The 15,380-nt window shown below is 47.3% G+C and overlaps 1 protein-coding gene across 1 annotated transcript in view; it reads left to right on the top strand.

Annotated features, from left to right (window-relative positions):
* Nucleotides 1–14,059, top strand: part of LOC140209582 (CD48 antigen-like) — a 59,126-nt gene extending 45,067 nt beyond the window's left edge. Inside the window, exons 3-6 of the mRNA XM_072277852.1 lie at nt 3,790–3,828; nt 8,392–8,535; nt 8,701–8,789; nt 11,921–14,059. Coding sequence (XP_072133953.1) covers nt 3,790–3,828; nt 8,392–8,535; nt 8,701–8,789; nt 11,921–12,031 — 383 coding nt within the window. The 3' untranslated portion in view covers nt 12,032–14,059. The remainder of the gene's footprint in view (nt 1–3,789; nt 3,829–8,391; nt 8,536–8,700; nt 8,790–11,920) is intronic.
* Nucleotides 14,060–15,380: the final 1,321 nt, after the last annotated feature.

The following is a 15,380-nucleotide window of genomic DNA, read 5'->3' as shown; positions in this document are numbered from 1 at the left end:
TGCAGGATATGGGATGTTACGTTGAAATTGTATAAGACAGTGGTGAGGCCTAATTTGGAGTATTATTTGCAGTTTTGGTCACCTATCTATAGGAAAGATTTTAGTAAGTATGAAAGAGTGCAGAGAAAATTTACAAGGATGTCGCCGGATCTGTAGTACCTGACTTATAAGGAAAGATTGAATAGGTTCTCAGAACATAGAAGATTGAGAAGAGATTTGCGAGAGAACAAAGGGCATAGAACATAGAACACAGAAATCTACAGCACACTACAGGCCCTTCGGCACACAATGTTACGCCCACCATGCAACCTACTCTAGAAACAGTCTTGAATTTCCTTACGGCATTGCCCTATATTTCTCTAAGCTCCATGTACCAATCTAAGAATCTCTCAAAAAACTCTGTTGTATCCACCTCTACCACCTTCACTGGCAGTGTATTACACTCTGCGTGGAAAAACTTACTCTGACATCCCCTTTGTACCTACTTCCAAGCACCTTAAGACTATGCCTCCTTGTGCTAGCCATTTCAAACTTGGGGAAAAGTCTCTGGCTATCACACAATCAATGCCTCTCATCATCTTATATACAAAATTCTGAGGGGTAGAGATAGGGTTAACGCAAGCAGGCTTGTCCCACTGAGATTGGGTGGGACTACAGCCAGAGGTGATGGGTTAAAGGTGAAAGGTGAAAAGTTTACAGGGAACATGAGGGAAAACCTCTTCACATGGAGGGTGATGAGTGTGTGGAATGAGCTGCCGGAATGAGGGGTGCATGTGAGCTCAATTTGAATATCTATGAGAAGTTTGGATAGGTGCATGGATGGTAGGGGTATGGAGAGCTAGGGTCCCAGTGCAGGTAGATGTTTAAATGTTTTTGGCATGGACTGGATGGGCTGAAGGGCTTGTTCCTGTGCTGTACTTCTGCATGACCCTGTGATTCTATGACTGCAACTCCAGAACAGTTAGTCATCGACACATGGATCACACAGTAGCAGCAGCAGCGAAGCAGGCATTTCAGAAGTTTCACCAGATGTTCCTCTGTGCTCTCACGTCCGTCTCCATCAAATCAGGATTGTGCACAGCACCCTACTTGACAAATAACAGATATAATTCACCGAAGTGGCCGCTGCAAGCTGCGTCGCGCCGCCATCTTCTCCTCCCCTTGAATGTCTATGAGAATTTTGGATTAGGTACATGGATGGTAGGGGTGTGGAGGACTAGGGTCCCCGTGCAGGTCGATGTTTAAATGTTTTTGGTATAGACTAGATGGGCATAAACTACAGAGGTGATCAAAAGTGGATATTTGGAAAGATTAAGGACAGAACTAGACCACTCCAGAACCTGGTTGCAGAATGGTCATATTCTGCATGGTGGTTGTAGACGGGTCATATTCTGCATGGAGGTCGGTGACTAGTGGTGTGCCTCAGGGGTCTGTTTTTGGACCACTTCTCTTCGTGATTTTTATAAATAACCTGGATGAGGAAGTGGAGGGATGGGTTAGTAATTTTGCTGATGACACAAATGTTGGAGGTGTTGTGGATATTGTGGAGGGCTGTCAGAGGTTACAGAGGGACGTAGGTTGCATGCAAAACTGGGTTGAGAAGTGGCAGTTGGAGTTCAACCAAGTGTGAGGTGGTTCATTTTTTTAGGTGAAATATGATGGCAGAATATAGTATTAATGGTAAGACTCTTGGCAGTGTGGAGAATCAGAGGGATCTTGGGGTCCGAGTCCATAGAGCACTCAAAGCTGCTGTGCAGGTTGACTGTGGTTAAGAAGGCATACGGTGCATTGGCCTTCATCAACTGTGGGATTGAGTTCAAGAGCCAAGAGGTGATGTTGCCGCTATATGGGACCCTGGTCTGACCCCACTTGGAGTACTGTGCTCAGTTCTGGTCACCTCACTACAGGAAGGATGTGGAAACTATAGAAAGGGCGTTGCTTGCATTGGGTAACATGCCTTATGAGAATAGGTTGAGTGAACTTGGCCTTTTATCCTTGGAGCGACGGAGGATGAGGGTTGACCTGATAGAGATGTATAAGATGATGAGAGGCATTGATCTTGTGGATAGTCAGAGGCTTTTTCCCAGGGTTGAAATGGCTAACACGAGAGGTCACAGCTTTAAGGTGCTTGGAAGTAGATACACAGGAGATGTCAGGGGCAAGATTTTAGGCAGAAGGTGGTGAGTGCATGGAATGGGCTGCCAGCGATGGTGATGGATGCGGATACGATAGGGTCTTTTAAGAGACACCTGGATAGGTACATGCAGCTTAGAAAAATAGAGGGCTATGGGTAACCCTAAGTAATTTCTAAAGTAAGAATATGTTCGGCCCAGCATTGTGGGCCGAAGGGCCTGTATTGTGCTGTAAGTTTTCTATGTTTCACTCTCCTACACAAATGGAAGTTGAGTCTGATATCATCTGGAGATGACGTATTGATCATTTGAGGAGAGCAGAGTCAATATTTAGAGAAGAAAGTTGGCTACCGCTATCAGAACCACTCCCTGCAGTCCCAGAGTCCACTCCCACAATGAGCACTGACAGAGCCCCAGAGCCTGAGATTGTTTCACAGCCACAAGTCTCACCTGTTAAGCAGAGTGACCCCCCCCCATCAGGAAAAACACTATCCCACAAGAATAACGAATCCTCCACAGCAAGTAAATCTTTAAGCCCGAATAAGAGAATGTAAACTTTACTCTGCTAATGTCTGCATATAGTAGTTGTATTATATAATGTACTGAGAATATTGTTGGAATGCCTTCTCTTTTGAGTTGAAGTTCATAGATGAACAGGGAGGGGTGCTGTGTATTTAATATTTCAGTAATATTTGAGTAATCTTCTGTTTGTACATGTAAGGGGATTTCGTCTTTTATGTTACTGCGTAGGCTAATTAAAATGGCTTCTTTGTTATGTTATACTTGGGAATGCTTCTTTGTTATGTTAAATGCTGAGAAAGTCCCTCCCGCTAGCAGTTTGTTGAATCACGTTACTGATAAGGTGTTATGAACTAATTGCAATGGTTGTTATATTTTTGGTGTATCTGGAAGTTTTTGTATGCGCGGGGTTTTGGGGGAGAAGGCGGGAGAGAGAGACAGAGGATGGACCAGGTGCTGTGAGTCCGCTAACGGGGTCAGACCCTGAGCGGGGTGTTCGGCGAGGAGGGGAGATGGAGACGGACTCGTGTGGAGCATCTGGTCGACCACCGTTGTTGGTCCCAGGCGGCCGGTCAAGGTGGTCCGAAGGATTGCAGGGTGAAGAAGAAGGGTCCTGAGCTCCAACTGCTTGTGCACGAAATGATTGAACTTTGATAAGTGTGGCACCTTTTATTTTCCTTTTATATTTTATGCTCTATTGATTATATAGTTCCAGTAATATCTATAAACTGTAAATCATTTAATCGTATCTGGTGTATTGTCTGTTATTTGGGTGGGGTGGGGTACATCACACAGCAACCACACAAACGAATTATCCAGTTTGGCGGGGCCGAGGGTTGTTTCCCTTGGCGACAGCGAGCCGAGCGACCCTGAGGCTGGCCGGGGGGGCTATATATACATATATATAGTTTGATTAAGCATTCTTCTTCACTTAATTAATTACAGATTATATGTCATTTACGCTACCACATGATACGTGCGTGCCTCACTTAAAGTAAATATGATGTTACAGCCGTATTTTCTGACTCCCATGAGTTTCTTAGAATTCATTTAATGTTTTGAAGTTACAAAACATAGTATCTTTGTCCAGTCATGGAAATATTTTCTAAATATCCTGATATCACATTCATTATCACAGATTCCACCACTGTGCCAACTTCCAGAGTCAACCCAACAGGTCAGTAGTTCCCTGTTTGTTCTCTCTATGTCTGTCTCCTTTCTGAAACAGTGACATTAAATTCTTTCCAGTCAGCGGAACCGTTCCAGAACCTGTAAATGTTTGGAAGATGATAGCTAGGTCATTCAGTACCCCAGCAGATCCCTCACCCAAGCTCTGTGATTAGATTGTTGTGACCGTGGTATTTATCCATCTGTATTAATACTGTAGACACCAGGCATCTATTTTAATCAGCATTGTAGCCCGTGTTGCACGGTTATTATGTTTGTCATGGTAGCTATTCACGTGGGAGGGTGTGGTGAAAATGAAGGGTTTAGATATATGTTCAGACTTTGTTGTCGGCAGTTTATAGCTGGGGACTGCATTTAATTACATTGCTCCAAGATTGTATAGAAACCATAGAAACCACAGAAAAAGTACAGCAGAGAAACAGGCCTTTTGGCCCTTCTTGGCTGTGCCGAACCATTTTCTGCCTAGTCCCACTGACCTGCACACGCACCATATCCCTCCACACACCTCCCATCCATGTATCTGTCCAATTTATTCTTAAATGTTAAAAAAGAACCTGCATTTACCACCTCGCCTGGCAGCTCATTCCATACTCCCACCACTCTCTGTGTGAAGAAGCCCTCCCTAATGATCCCTTTGAACTTTTCCCCCCTCACCCTTAACCCATGTCCTCTGTTTCTTTTCTCCCCTTGCCTCAGTGGAAAAAGCCTGCTTGCATTCACTCTGTCTATACCCATCATAATTTTATATACCTCTATCAAATCTCCCCTCATTCTTCTACACTCCAGGGAATAAAGTCCTAACCTATTCAACCTTTCTCTGTAACTGAGTTTCTCAAGTCCCGGCAACATCCTTGTAAACCTTCTCTGCACTCTTTCAACCTTATTTATATCCTTCCTGTAATTTGGTGACCAAAACTGAACACAATACTCCAGATTCGGCCTCACCAATGCCTTATACAACCTCATCATAACATTCCAGCTCTTATACTCAATACTTCGATTAATAAAGGCCAATGTACCAAAAGCTCTCTTTACGACCCTACCTACCTGTGACACCACTTTTAAGGAATTTTGTATCTGTATTCCTAGATCCCTCTGTTCTACTGCACTCCTCAGTGCCTTACCATTAACCCTGTATGTTCTACCTTGGTCTGTCCTTCCAACGTGCAATACCTCACACTTGTCTGTGTTAAACTCCATCTGCCATTTTTCAGCCCATTTTTCCAGCTGGTCCAAGTCCCTCTGCAGGCTCTCAAAACCTTCCTCACTGTCTACTACACCTCCAATCTTTGTATCATCAGCAAATTTGCTGATCCAATTTACCACATTATCATCCAGATCATTGATATAGATGACAAATAACAATGGACCCAGCACTGATCTCTGTGGCACACCACTAGTCACAGGCCTCCACTCAGAGAAGCAATTCTCTACTACCACTCTTTGGCTTCTTCCATTGAGCCAATGTCTAATCCAATTTACCACCTCTCCATGTATACCTAGCGACTGAATTTTCCTAACTAACCTCCCATGAGGGACCTTGTCAAAGGCCTTACTGAAGTCCATGTAGACAATATCCACTGCCTTCCCTTCATCCACTTTCCTGGTAACCTCCTCGAAAAACTCCAATAGATTGGTCAAACATGACCTACCACGCACAAAGCCATGTTGATTCTCCCTAATAAGTCCCAGTCTATCCAAATGTTTGTAGATTCTGTCTCTTAGTACTCCCTCCAATAACTTACCTACTACCGACGTTAAACTTACTGGCCTATAATTTCCCGGATTACTTTTCAATCCTTTTTTAAACAATGGAACAACATGAGCCACTCTCCAATCCTCCGGCACCTCACCTGTAGACAGCGACATTTTAAATATTTCTGCCAGGGCCCCTGCAATTTCAACACTAGTCTCCTTCAAGGTCCGAGGGAACACCTGTCAGGTCCTGGGGATTCATCCACTTTAATTTACCTCAAGACAGCAAGCACCTCCTCCTTTTCAATCTGTACAGTTTCCATGATCTCACTACTTGTTTCCCTTAATTCCATAAACTTCATGCCAGTTTCCTTCGTAAATACAGACGCAAAACACCTACTTAAGATCTCCCCCATTTCCTTTGGTTCTGCACATAGCCGACCACTCTGATCTTCAAGAGGACCAATTTTATCCCTTACAATCCTTTTGCTCTTAATATACCTGTAAAAGATCTTTGGATTATCCTTCACTTTGACTGCCAAGGCAACCTCATGTCTTCTTTTAGCCCTCCTGATTTCCTTCTTAAATATTTTCTTGCACTTCTTATACTCCTCAAGCACCTTATTTACTCCCTGTTTCCTATACATGTCATACAACTCCCTCTTCTTCTTTATCAGAGTTGCAATATCCCTTGAGAACCAAGGTTCCTTATTCCTATTCACTTTACCTTTAATCCTGACAGGAACATACAAACTCTGCACTCTCAAGATTTCCCCTTTGAAGGCTTCCCACCTACCGATCACATCTTTGCCAGAGAACAACCTGTCCTAATCTACGCTTTTCAGATCCTCTCTCATTTCTTCAAATTTGGCCGCCTTCCAGTTCAGAACCTCAACCCTAGGACCAGATCTATCCTTGTCCATGATCAAGTTGAAACTAATGGTGTTATGATCACTGGAACCAAAGTGCTCCCCTACATAGACCTCCGTCACTTGTCCTAACTCGTTTCCTAACAGGAGATCCAATATTTCATCCGCTCTAGTTGGTCCCTCTATATATTGATTTAGAAAACTTTTCTGAACACATTTTACAAACTCTAAACCATCTACACCCCTAACAGTATGGGAGTCCCAATCAATATATGGAAAATTAAAATCCCCTATCACCACAACTTTATGTTTCCTGCAGTTGCCTGCTATCTCTCTGCAGATTTGCTCTTCCAATTCTCGTTGACTATTGGGTGGTCTGTAATACAATCCCACTAATGTGGCCATACCTTTCCTGTTTCTCAGCTCCACCCATAAGGACTCAGTAGACAAGCGCTCTAATCTGTCCTGCCTGAGCACTGCTGTAATATTTTCCCTAACAAGCAATGCTACTCCCTCACTTTTCATTCCTCTGCCTCGTATATTTTGTCAGTTGCTAATAAAAGATCAAATACATATCTTCGACTTTCTGGAACATTATTATCAGATTGATCGAAGGGTGTGTCTGACAAGATAACTGTCCATGTGGTCAGAACAGCTGCATTGGTGTGTTTGAGTTTCCATTACAAATACCATCAATAGGCCACTGGGTCTTCAGTGTGTCTGGGATAGTTTGTGCTTTTGTTTGGGAATACAGACAAGTATTTGTGTAATTCCCCGGCCATTTCCTTAATCACCGTCACAAATCCTGACCTGTTAGAGTATGAACCCTTCGATCAAGGGTCCTTTATCTAAGATTAAACAGGATTGGGAAAAGAACCTTAATTTGACTTTTATGACGGAGGATTGGATGCGGATTTTGAAGTTGGTTAACTCTTCTTCAATTTGCGCGAGCCATTCATTGATTCAATTTAAAATTGTACATCGTTATCACTTGACGAAAGAGAGACTTTCTAAAATATTTTCTAATGTTGATAATTATTGTGATAGATGTAAAACTGAGATAGCTACACTGACACATATGTTTTGGTCTTGTTCTTTATTGGAACAGTTCTGGAAGTCAGTTTTTTCAACAATTTCTAAAGCACTTAAAATTTATCTGCAACCTAATAAATTAACTGTGCTTTTTGGAATAATTCCTCAAAATATTCATGGTATTTCTGTGTCTGACCAAAATGTTATTGCATTTGGTACATTGATAGCTAGGAGGGCCATTTTGTTGAAGTTGAAGGATACATCAGCTCCCAATTTGTCACAATGGTTCTCTCAAGTGATGCTATGTCTTAGTTTGGAGAAAATTAGAAGTCGAACCTTTGAACCTTTGTTTGATTTTCAGAAAAGATGGGGCTTATTTGCTCGTTATTATCATTTGAGCTAATTGATAGATTTTTTCCACGATCTAATTGTAAATTTTTTTGGTATATTTTCTTTTCTTGCTGGCAGTTTGATGTTTATCTTTAGAAGCTTTTTATATGAGGCATGGCTCCGGGGTTGAACACCTAATGGGTTCTTTCCCCCACTTTTTCTGCTTAGTAGGTTTTTTTTGTTATCACAATTTTTTTTCAGTCTTTAAGATAATGTCTTTTTTGAGACATTGTAAGTGTTGTTACTTCAATGTACTCATTTTTTTTGTATAATATAACAATAAGAAGATTTGAAAAGAAAAATAAATTAGTCTAAAATCTCTCTTTGTGTATCATGGGAGCACCATAGTGTAGGAGGGGTTGGAGGGGAGTGATGCGAGGGGAATGGCGGGGGATTGAGGGGATAGGAGAACGGAATGAGATGGGGTGATTGGAGGCGATTGATGTACAGTGTTTGGGAAACAAAGAATATTATCGGGCCTGAGATGGGATGGAATGAATCCATTGGTTCTGCGTCTCTGGGAATGTGAGGTTGGGATTAATCACAGAGTCCTCTCTGCTTCCCAGATGCAGATCCTGTGTCCTCGAGACTGACCCTGGTGATCGGACTGTCCATAGTGGGGGCCCTCCTGGTCTCCACTCTCATTGTGATTCTCTTGGTCACGTGGAGGAGAAGAGCTGCTGGAAAAGAAACGTCTTCAGGCACTGAAGGCAAGTGGATCCAATCCGTGAGGCTGGTGGTTGTGGGGAGGGAGGGAGAATGGGTGGGGCAGGGTAGGTCGAGGAAAATGATGACATTGGAGGGAGGGGTGAGATAAGGTACAGTGGGGAAGGGTTTCCGTATGGAGCCTCTCACCTCTACTTTCTGTCCCGCAGACCCGGCAGCGGAGAACACTGTTTACGCAAATATTCGGTGGAATGCAAAGAGTCGCACTGGCCAGCAGCCCCCCAAGGGGAACGAGAGGGTAATGGCAGACATGATAAGCCAGAGACAGGGAACAGGCAGCCTGAATCACTCAGGCCACTGACACCACCATCAGCATCACCATCACCCATCACCGTGCCATACCAACCAATCACTCCACATGCCCAACACCACCCCCACCCCACCCCCACGTGCCCAGTTGTCAGGGCACATCAACCCCCTCATGCGCCCAGTCACTTGCATACACTGTACCCCACACCCCACACCCAGTAACTGGGCTGAATTGTCCCCCACACACCCAGTCACTGGGGTACACTGTCCCCCCCATATACATTGGGGTGCACTGTCTCCCACGCACACACAGTCACTGGAATACACTGTCCCCACCCATCCAGTCACTGTGGGAAACTGTCCCACACACACCCTGTCACCAGGGGGTGCACTGTCCCCCCCACACCCAGTCACTGGGGCACACTGTCTGCCACAGCCAGTCACTGAGGTACACTGTCCCCTCCCACACAGTAAATGGCATACACTGTCCCCTCACACACCCAGTCACTGGGGTGCACTGTCCCCAAACACCCAGTCAGCAGCGGGCACTGTCGTCCCACACACCCAGTCACTGGGGTGCACTATCCCCCCACACACCCAGTCACTGGGGTGCACTATCCCCCCACACACCCAGTCACTGAGGTACACTGTCCCCCATACATCCAGTCACTGTGGGAAACTGCCCCACATGCACCCTGTCATCGGGATGCACTGTTCCCCCCACATCCAGTTACTGGAGTACACTGTCCCCACTCACCCAGTCACCGAGGTACACTGTCCCACACACACCCAGTAACTGGGGTACATTGTCCCCACACCCAGTTACTGGGGCACACTGTCTGCCACAGCCAGTCACTGGGGTACACTGCCCCCCCACACAGTCACTGGCATACACTGTCCCCTCACACACCCAGTCACTGGGGTGCACTGTCCCCCACAGGCCCAGTCACTAGGGTGAACTGTCCCCCCACACACCCAGTCACTGGGATACACTGTCTCCACACATCCAGTCACTGTGGGAAACTGTCCCACACACACCCTGTCACCAGGGGGTGCACTGTCCCCCCCACACACCCAGTCACTGGGGCACACTGTCTGCCACAGCCAGTCACTGAGGTACACTGTCCCCTCACACACCCAGTCACTGGGGTGCACTGTCCCCCACAGGCCCAGTCACTGGAGTGAACTGTCCCCCACACATGCCCAGTCACTGGGATACACTGTCTCCACACATCCAGTCACTGTGGGAAACTGTCCCACACACACCCTGTCACCAGGGGGTGCACTGTCCCCCCCACACACCCAGTCACTGGGGCACACTGTCTGCCACAGCCAGTCACTGAGGTACACTGTCCCCTCACACACCCAGTCACTGGGGTGCACTGTCCCCCACAGGCCCAGTCACTGGAGTGAACTGTCCCCCACACATGCCCAGTCACTGGGATACACTGTCTCCACACATCCAGTCACTGTGGGAAACTGTCCCACACACACCCTGTCACCAGGGGGTGCACTGTCCCCCCCACACACCCAGTCACTGGGGCACACTGTCTGCCACAGCCAGTCACTGAGGTACACTGTCCCCTCACACACCCAGTCACTGGGGTGCACTGTCCCCCACAGGCCCAGTCACTGGAGTGAACTGTCCCCCACACATGTCCAGTCACTGGGGTGCACTGTCTCCCCACACACCCAGTCACTGGGATACACTGTCTCCACACATCCAGTCACTGTGGGAAACTGTCCCACACACACCCTGTCACCAGGGGGTGCACTGTCCCCCCCACACACCCAGTCACTGGGGCACACTGTCTGCCACACCCAGTCACTGGGGTGCACTGTCCCCCACAGGCCCAGTCACTGGAGTGAACTGTCCCCCACACATGTCCAGTCACTGCGGTGCACTGTCTCCCCACACACCCAGTCACTGGGATACACTGTCTCCACACATCCAGTCACTGTGGGAAACTGTCCCACACACACCCTGTCACCAGGGGGTGCACTGTCCCCCCCACACACCCAGTCACTGGGGCACACTGTCTGCCACACCCAGTCACTGGGGTGCACTGTCCCCCACAGGCCCAGTCACTGGAGTGAACTGTCCCCCACACATGCCCAGTCACTGGGGTGCACTGTCTCCCCACACACCCAGTCACTGAGGTACACTGTCCCCCACATATCCAGTCGCTGTCGGAACCTGTCCCACACACACCCAGTCACTGGGGTACACTGTCCTCCCCACACCAGGTTACTGGGGTACACTGTCCCCCCAAACCAGTCACTGGGGTACACTGTCCCCCCACCCAGTTACTGGGGTACACTACCCCACACACCCAGTCACCTGGGTACACTGTACCCATCACACACCCAGTCACTGGTGTACACTGTCCCCAACATGACCAGTCACTGGGGTACACTTCCTCCCATCTAGTCACTGGGGTACACTGTCCCCCCCACACAGTCACTGGAGTACACTGTCCCCCCACATACCCAGTCACTGGGGTACACTGTCCCCCCCACACAGTCACTGGAGTACACTGTCCCCCCACATACCCAGTCACTGGGGTACACTGTCCCCACACACCCAGCCACTGGGATGCACTGTCGTCCACCCCATATATGGCTCAGTTCTGATGAAGGGTCTCGGACTGAAACATCAACTGTTTTTTTTTCATTTCCATGGATGTTGCCTGACCTGCAGAGATCGTCCAGCAGTTTGTGTCCGGCTATGTGCATTTCCAGCATCTGCACAATCTTCTGCATTAATGTCCAGTTCTGTGTAATTTCTGATGATCAGACCGGGATGTAATGTTTGTACTGGTCAGCAGTTTGTTCAGATAGAAAGTTGTGTTGATGTTGGGTCAGTGTCGGTGTTTGGACTTTGTGATTGGTGATGTGGGGGTGACTGGAACTATTGAGTCTGTGTCCCGTTGTGTGTTTCTCTGCATTTGTTTTTCTCCCGATGTGCCCTGTCCATCTCTCCGTATGTCCAGTCCCGTGTCTCCTAACTCTGGGTGTTCCATCTCCTTGAAGTCCTCTCTATCTTTGTCCCTGCCTCCATGTCCTTCTCTGTGTAACCCTGAACTGGTGTGAGACTGACAGGCTTTCCTTCTGTTGCAGTTTGTTGATCCTGAGGTTCACCCCGAGACTCCCCACACAGTGTACGCTGCAGTCACGTTCCGTGCCAGACCACCCCCTGGATCGGCTGGAGAAGAAGCAGCCCGTAGATAACGTCCCGCAGTCTAGGATGGACCCTACCTCCCTTCGCTCAGGCACAAGGATGGCACTGACCCTCGAGGGGAGCCGAGGGTGGGTAGGGAGATATTGGGGATTCACTGTGTCCCGTGGTTGTGGCTGTTGATGTTGTTTCGTATGGCAGCTGTTTTTCTCTTCACACGTCTAATTGGTTTCTGTCAAGCCAGTCCTCCAACTCAATGGACCACAGCAAAGCCGTCTTGGACTTTGTTGAGAGGGCATGTTGGGACCAGGTGGAGTGTGTCCTGGGACGTGGCACCACAGGGGAAAGCTGGGGTTTGTCGAATGCCCCATGGGTGCAGAATTTGCGCTGTTTTGGCATGTCGACTTCTGAGTCTATTTGCGGCTGTCCAGTATTTTCTGATAGCTGTAGTAAAGCCCGTGAGGAGTGAGGTGGGGTCCTTGATCAGACCACCACTGGCAGGAACGTTGGTGTGCTAGTATTGGTGCTATTGTGTGTGTTCATCATAGGAATCGAGGTTTTTCAAGTTGTGGAAAGGTTTGTGGGATTTGTGTCGGGAAGTTGAAGGTTGTGGTGGGACTAATGGGACAACAATGTGGCTGCACATTCCTGCTGGACTTTGTAAGTGTTGGATATTAGTTTATCGACTTTGTTTGTGAGCTCCATCTGTACAAACGCCCCTGTCCGTAATCATCCCATGTGTACCCACACCTCTGTCCATAATCAACCTGTCTGCACCCACAACCCTGTCTTTCATCGACCCATCTGCACACACTCCCTAGCCCATAATCGACCTACCTGCCCCAACATTCCCCGTTTGTAATGGACCCGTATGCCCCCACATCCTCCGTTTGTAATCAACCCATCTTCACACACTTCCCAGTCTGTAATCGACCCGTCTGCAGCCACAACCCCATCAGTAATCGAACTGTCTGCACCCACAACCCCCGTTTGTAATTAACCTGTCTGCACCCACAACCCCCGTTTGTAATTAACCTGTCTGCACCCACAACCCCATCCATAATAGACCCATCTGCACCCACAACCCCATCAGTAATCGACCTGTGTGCACCCACTCCCCCATCCGCAATTGACCCGTCTGCAGCCACAACCCCATCAGTAATCGAACCGTCTGTACCCACTTCCCCAGTCCATAATCCCCCTTGTCTGTAACTTTCCCTGTCTAAAATTGGCCTGTTGACACCCACTTATCCAGTAGTTTATTATTAATTGAAAAATTGAGTTTGTGCCCAGCGTCCATCTTCTCACTGCTACCCCACCTCAGGCAATCAACCCTCAACACTGGTTCACAGCCAGGATGTGGCGTAATGGCCGGAAAAGGTCTCACCTATGACTTGTCCAGGTGTAAAATGACATCACGACTGCTCTCATTATTTTTTACAAGGTGGCACTGAGTTGTGATGCTCCTGTCACTTTGTGGTTTAGGTTCGCAGGGACAGTTAATGGTGACAGGGTGGGAAGTTTCAGGCTAGGTTAGCAGTAGTGACCTGGTGAGGGGAGTGAGAGGTCAAGGGCAGAAAGCGAGGAGTTAGGGGAAGGAACTGGACAATCAGTTCGGGCTGCTCTGAGGTTAGAGGTTAGTGATCCCCAAGAACAAGGGCCAGTGATTCCCGAGGTCAGTGAGTCCCAGGATTGGAGGTCCAAGGTCATTCAGCAAGTCCTGAGGTCAGCGGCTCTTGATTGGTGAGTCCTGGTGTTGAAGCCCAAAGATCAGAGTTTCCATGTCTGAGAGTCTGGGGACACAGTCTGGCTGTCAGAGGCCACGAGGTGGTCTGCCCTGGGGAGGGAAACCTGTCTGTGTGTGGGAGTGGGGGTTGGGAAAGGGTTTTTTTTGTTGTTTTTCCCAGTTCTATGTTGGTTACATGTTGTTCTACAAGACATTATGGGCATGCAATATTGTCGCCAGAACTTGTGGCGACACTTGCGGGCTGCCCTCAGCACATCCTCATGTTGTGTTGGTTGTTAACCTAAATGGTGCATTTCACTGTATGTTTCAATAAACGCGATTAATAACAAATAAATCTCAATTTCCATCTTATTCAATGTTCATCATCCTGTCTACCTGTGTTGTCACTTTCAGGGAATTATGGGAACTATGGACCTGTGTCCCTTGCTCGCTCAGTTCCATAACACACTCCAGAGCCGACCATTTGATGTGTATGTCCTGCCTCTGTGTGACTTACCAATAAGCAATACTTTATACTTCCCTAAACTAACCACCATTCGTGATTCTTCAGCCCACTTCCCCAGCTGATCAAGCTCAATAATTGTTTTCACTGTCCACTTTGCCATCAATTGCTAAGGTCCATGCAGACAACATCTATCTCAATAGCCTCGTTAATCATCTGGTGACATCTTCAAAAACTTCAATCAGAATTATGAGCCATGGTTTCTCAGGCACAAAGCCATGCTGACCACATCTAATCAGTCCTCACCTTGTGCGAGTCTAATAATTCCTTCAAGTAACATTCCCTGTACTGACATCAGACTTAAGAGTTCCCAGGTGCGTCCCTGCAGTCCTTCTGAGAAAAAGGCACAAATTAGCCTCCCTCCTGTATTTCAGATCCTCATCTCTGCAAAAGACAACACCAATATCATTCCAAAGGCCCTCACTTCCCTGGCCTCCCACAATATCTTGGGGCATACTTGGACAGGTCCTGGGAATCTATCCATATTTATGCTTTTTAAAACCTAGCTATGCATTGTAACTTTTGGATAATTCTGTTTTCTGCCTAATCACAGAACGACACTGACACTCCTAACATCTTATCTTAGTTACTAACATGTGTCACGTACAAACTAACCTGATGGGTTGTTGGATGTGCTACAGGGGAAGCTGGTCTGCTAGTGCAGCCTATAGCCCTGAACCAAAGTGAGTTTGATACTTTGATAATGAGACTGGAGCTGTGAAGGGAGCATGCAACGGCACTGCCCATAGGAATGACACCCGCCAATCAACTGTTTTGAAAGATGTAATCAACCTTCCTGCATAAACCCCCATCTCGGAAGCTGCTTCATGAGGATTCGGGTGAAGTCCCCTACTGTAAGCACAAAGAGATGAGACGAGGCTTAGGTAACAATATGTGAAATACGTTTATATGACTGGTGATCCTCCAAATCCCATTAATGGTTCTTACTGGACGTGTGACCATCAGAACTAACACTGTCTGCCAGCGGAATGCCTTCTGAAATGGGATATTTGACCTGAACCAGATCCATGTACCACCTTGCCTATGTTCTGTCGACATCAGGGGTTCCCAACCCAGGGTCCATGGACCCCTTCCGTAATGGTATTGGTCCATGGCATGAAGAAGGTTGGGATCCCCTGCTCGACATCCTATT

Source organism: Mobula birostris, chromosome 14 (genome assembly GCF_030028105.1).
Source record: "Mobula birostris isolate sMobBir1 chromosome 14, sMobBir1.hap1, whole genome shotgun sequence".
Classification (NCBI taxonomy): Eukaryota; Metazoa; Chordata; class Chondrichthyes; order Myliobatiformes; family Myliobatidae; genus Mobula; species Mobula birostris.
This window is presented reverse-complemented; position numbering and strand designations above follow the sequence as displayed.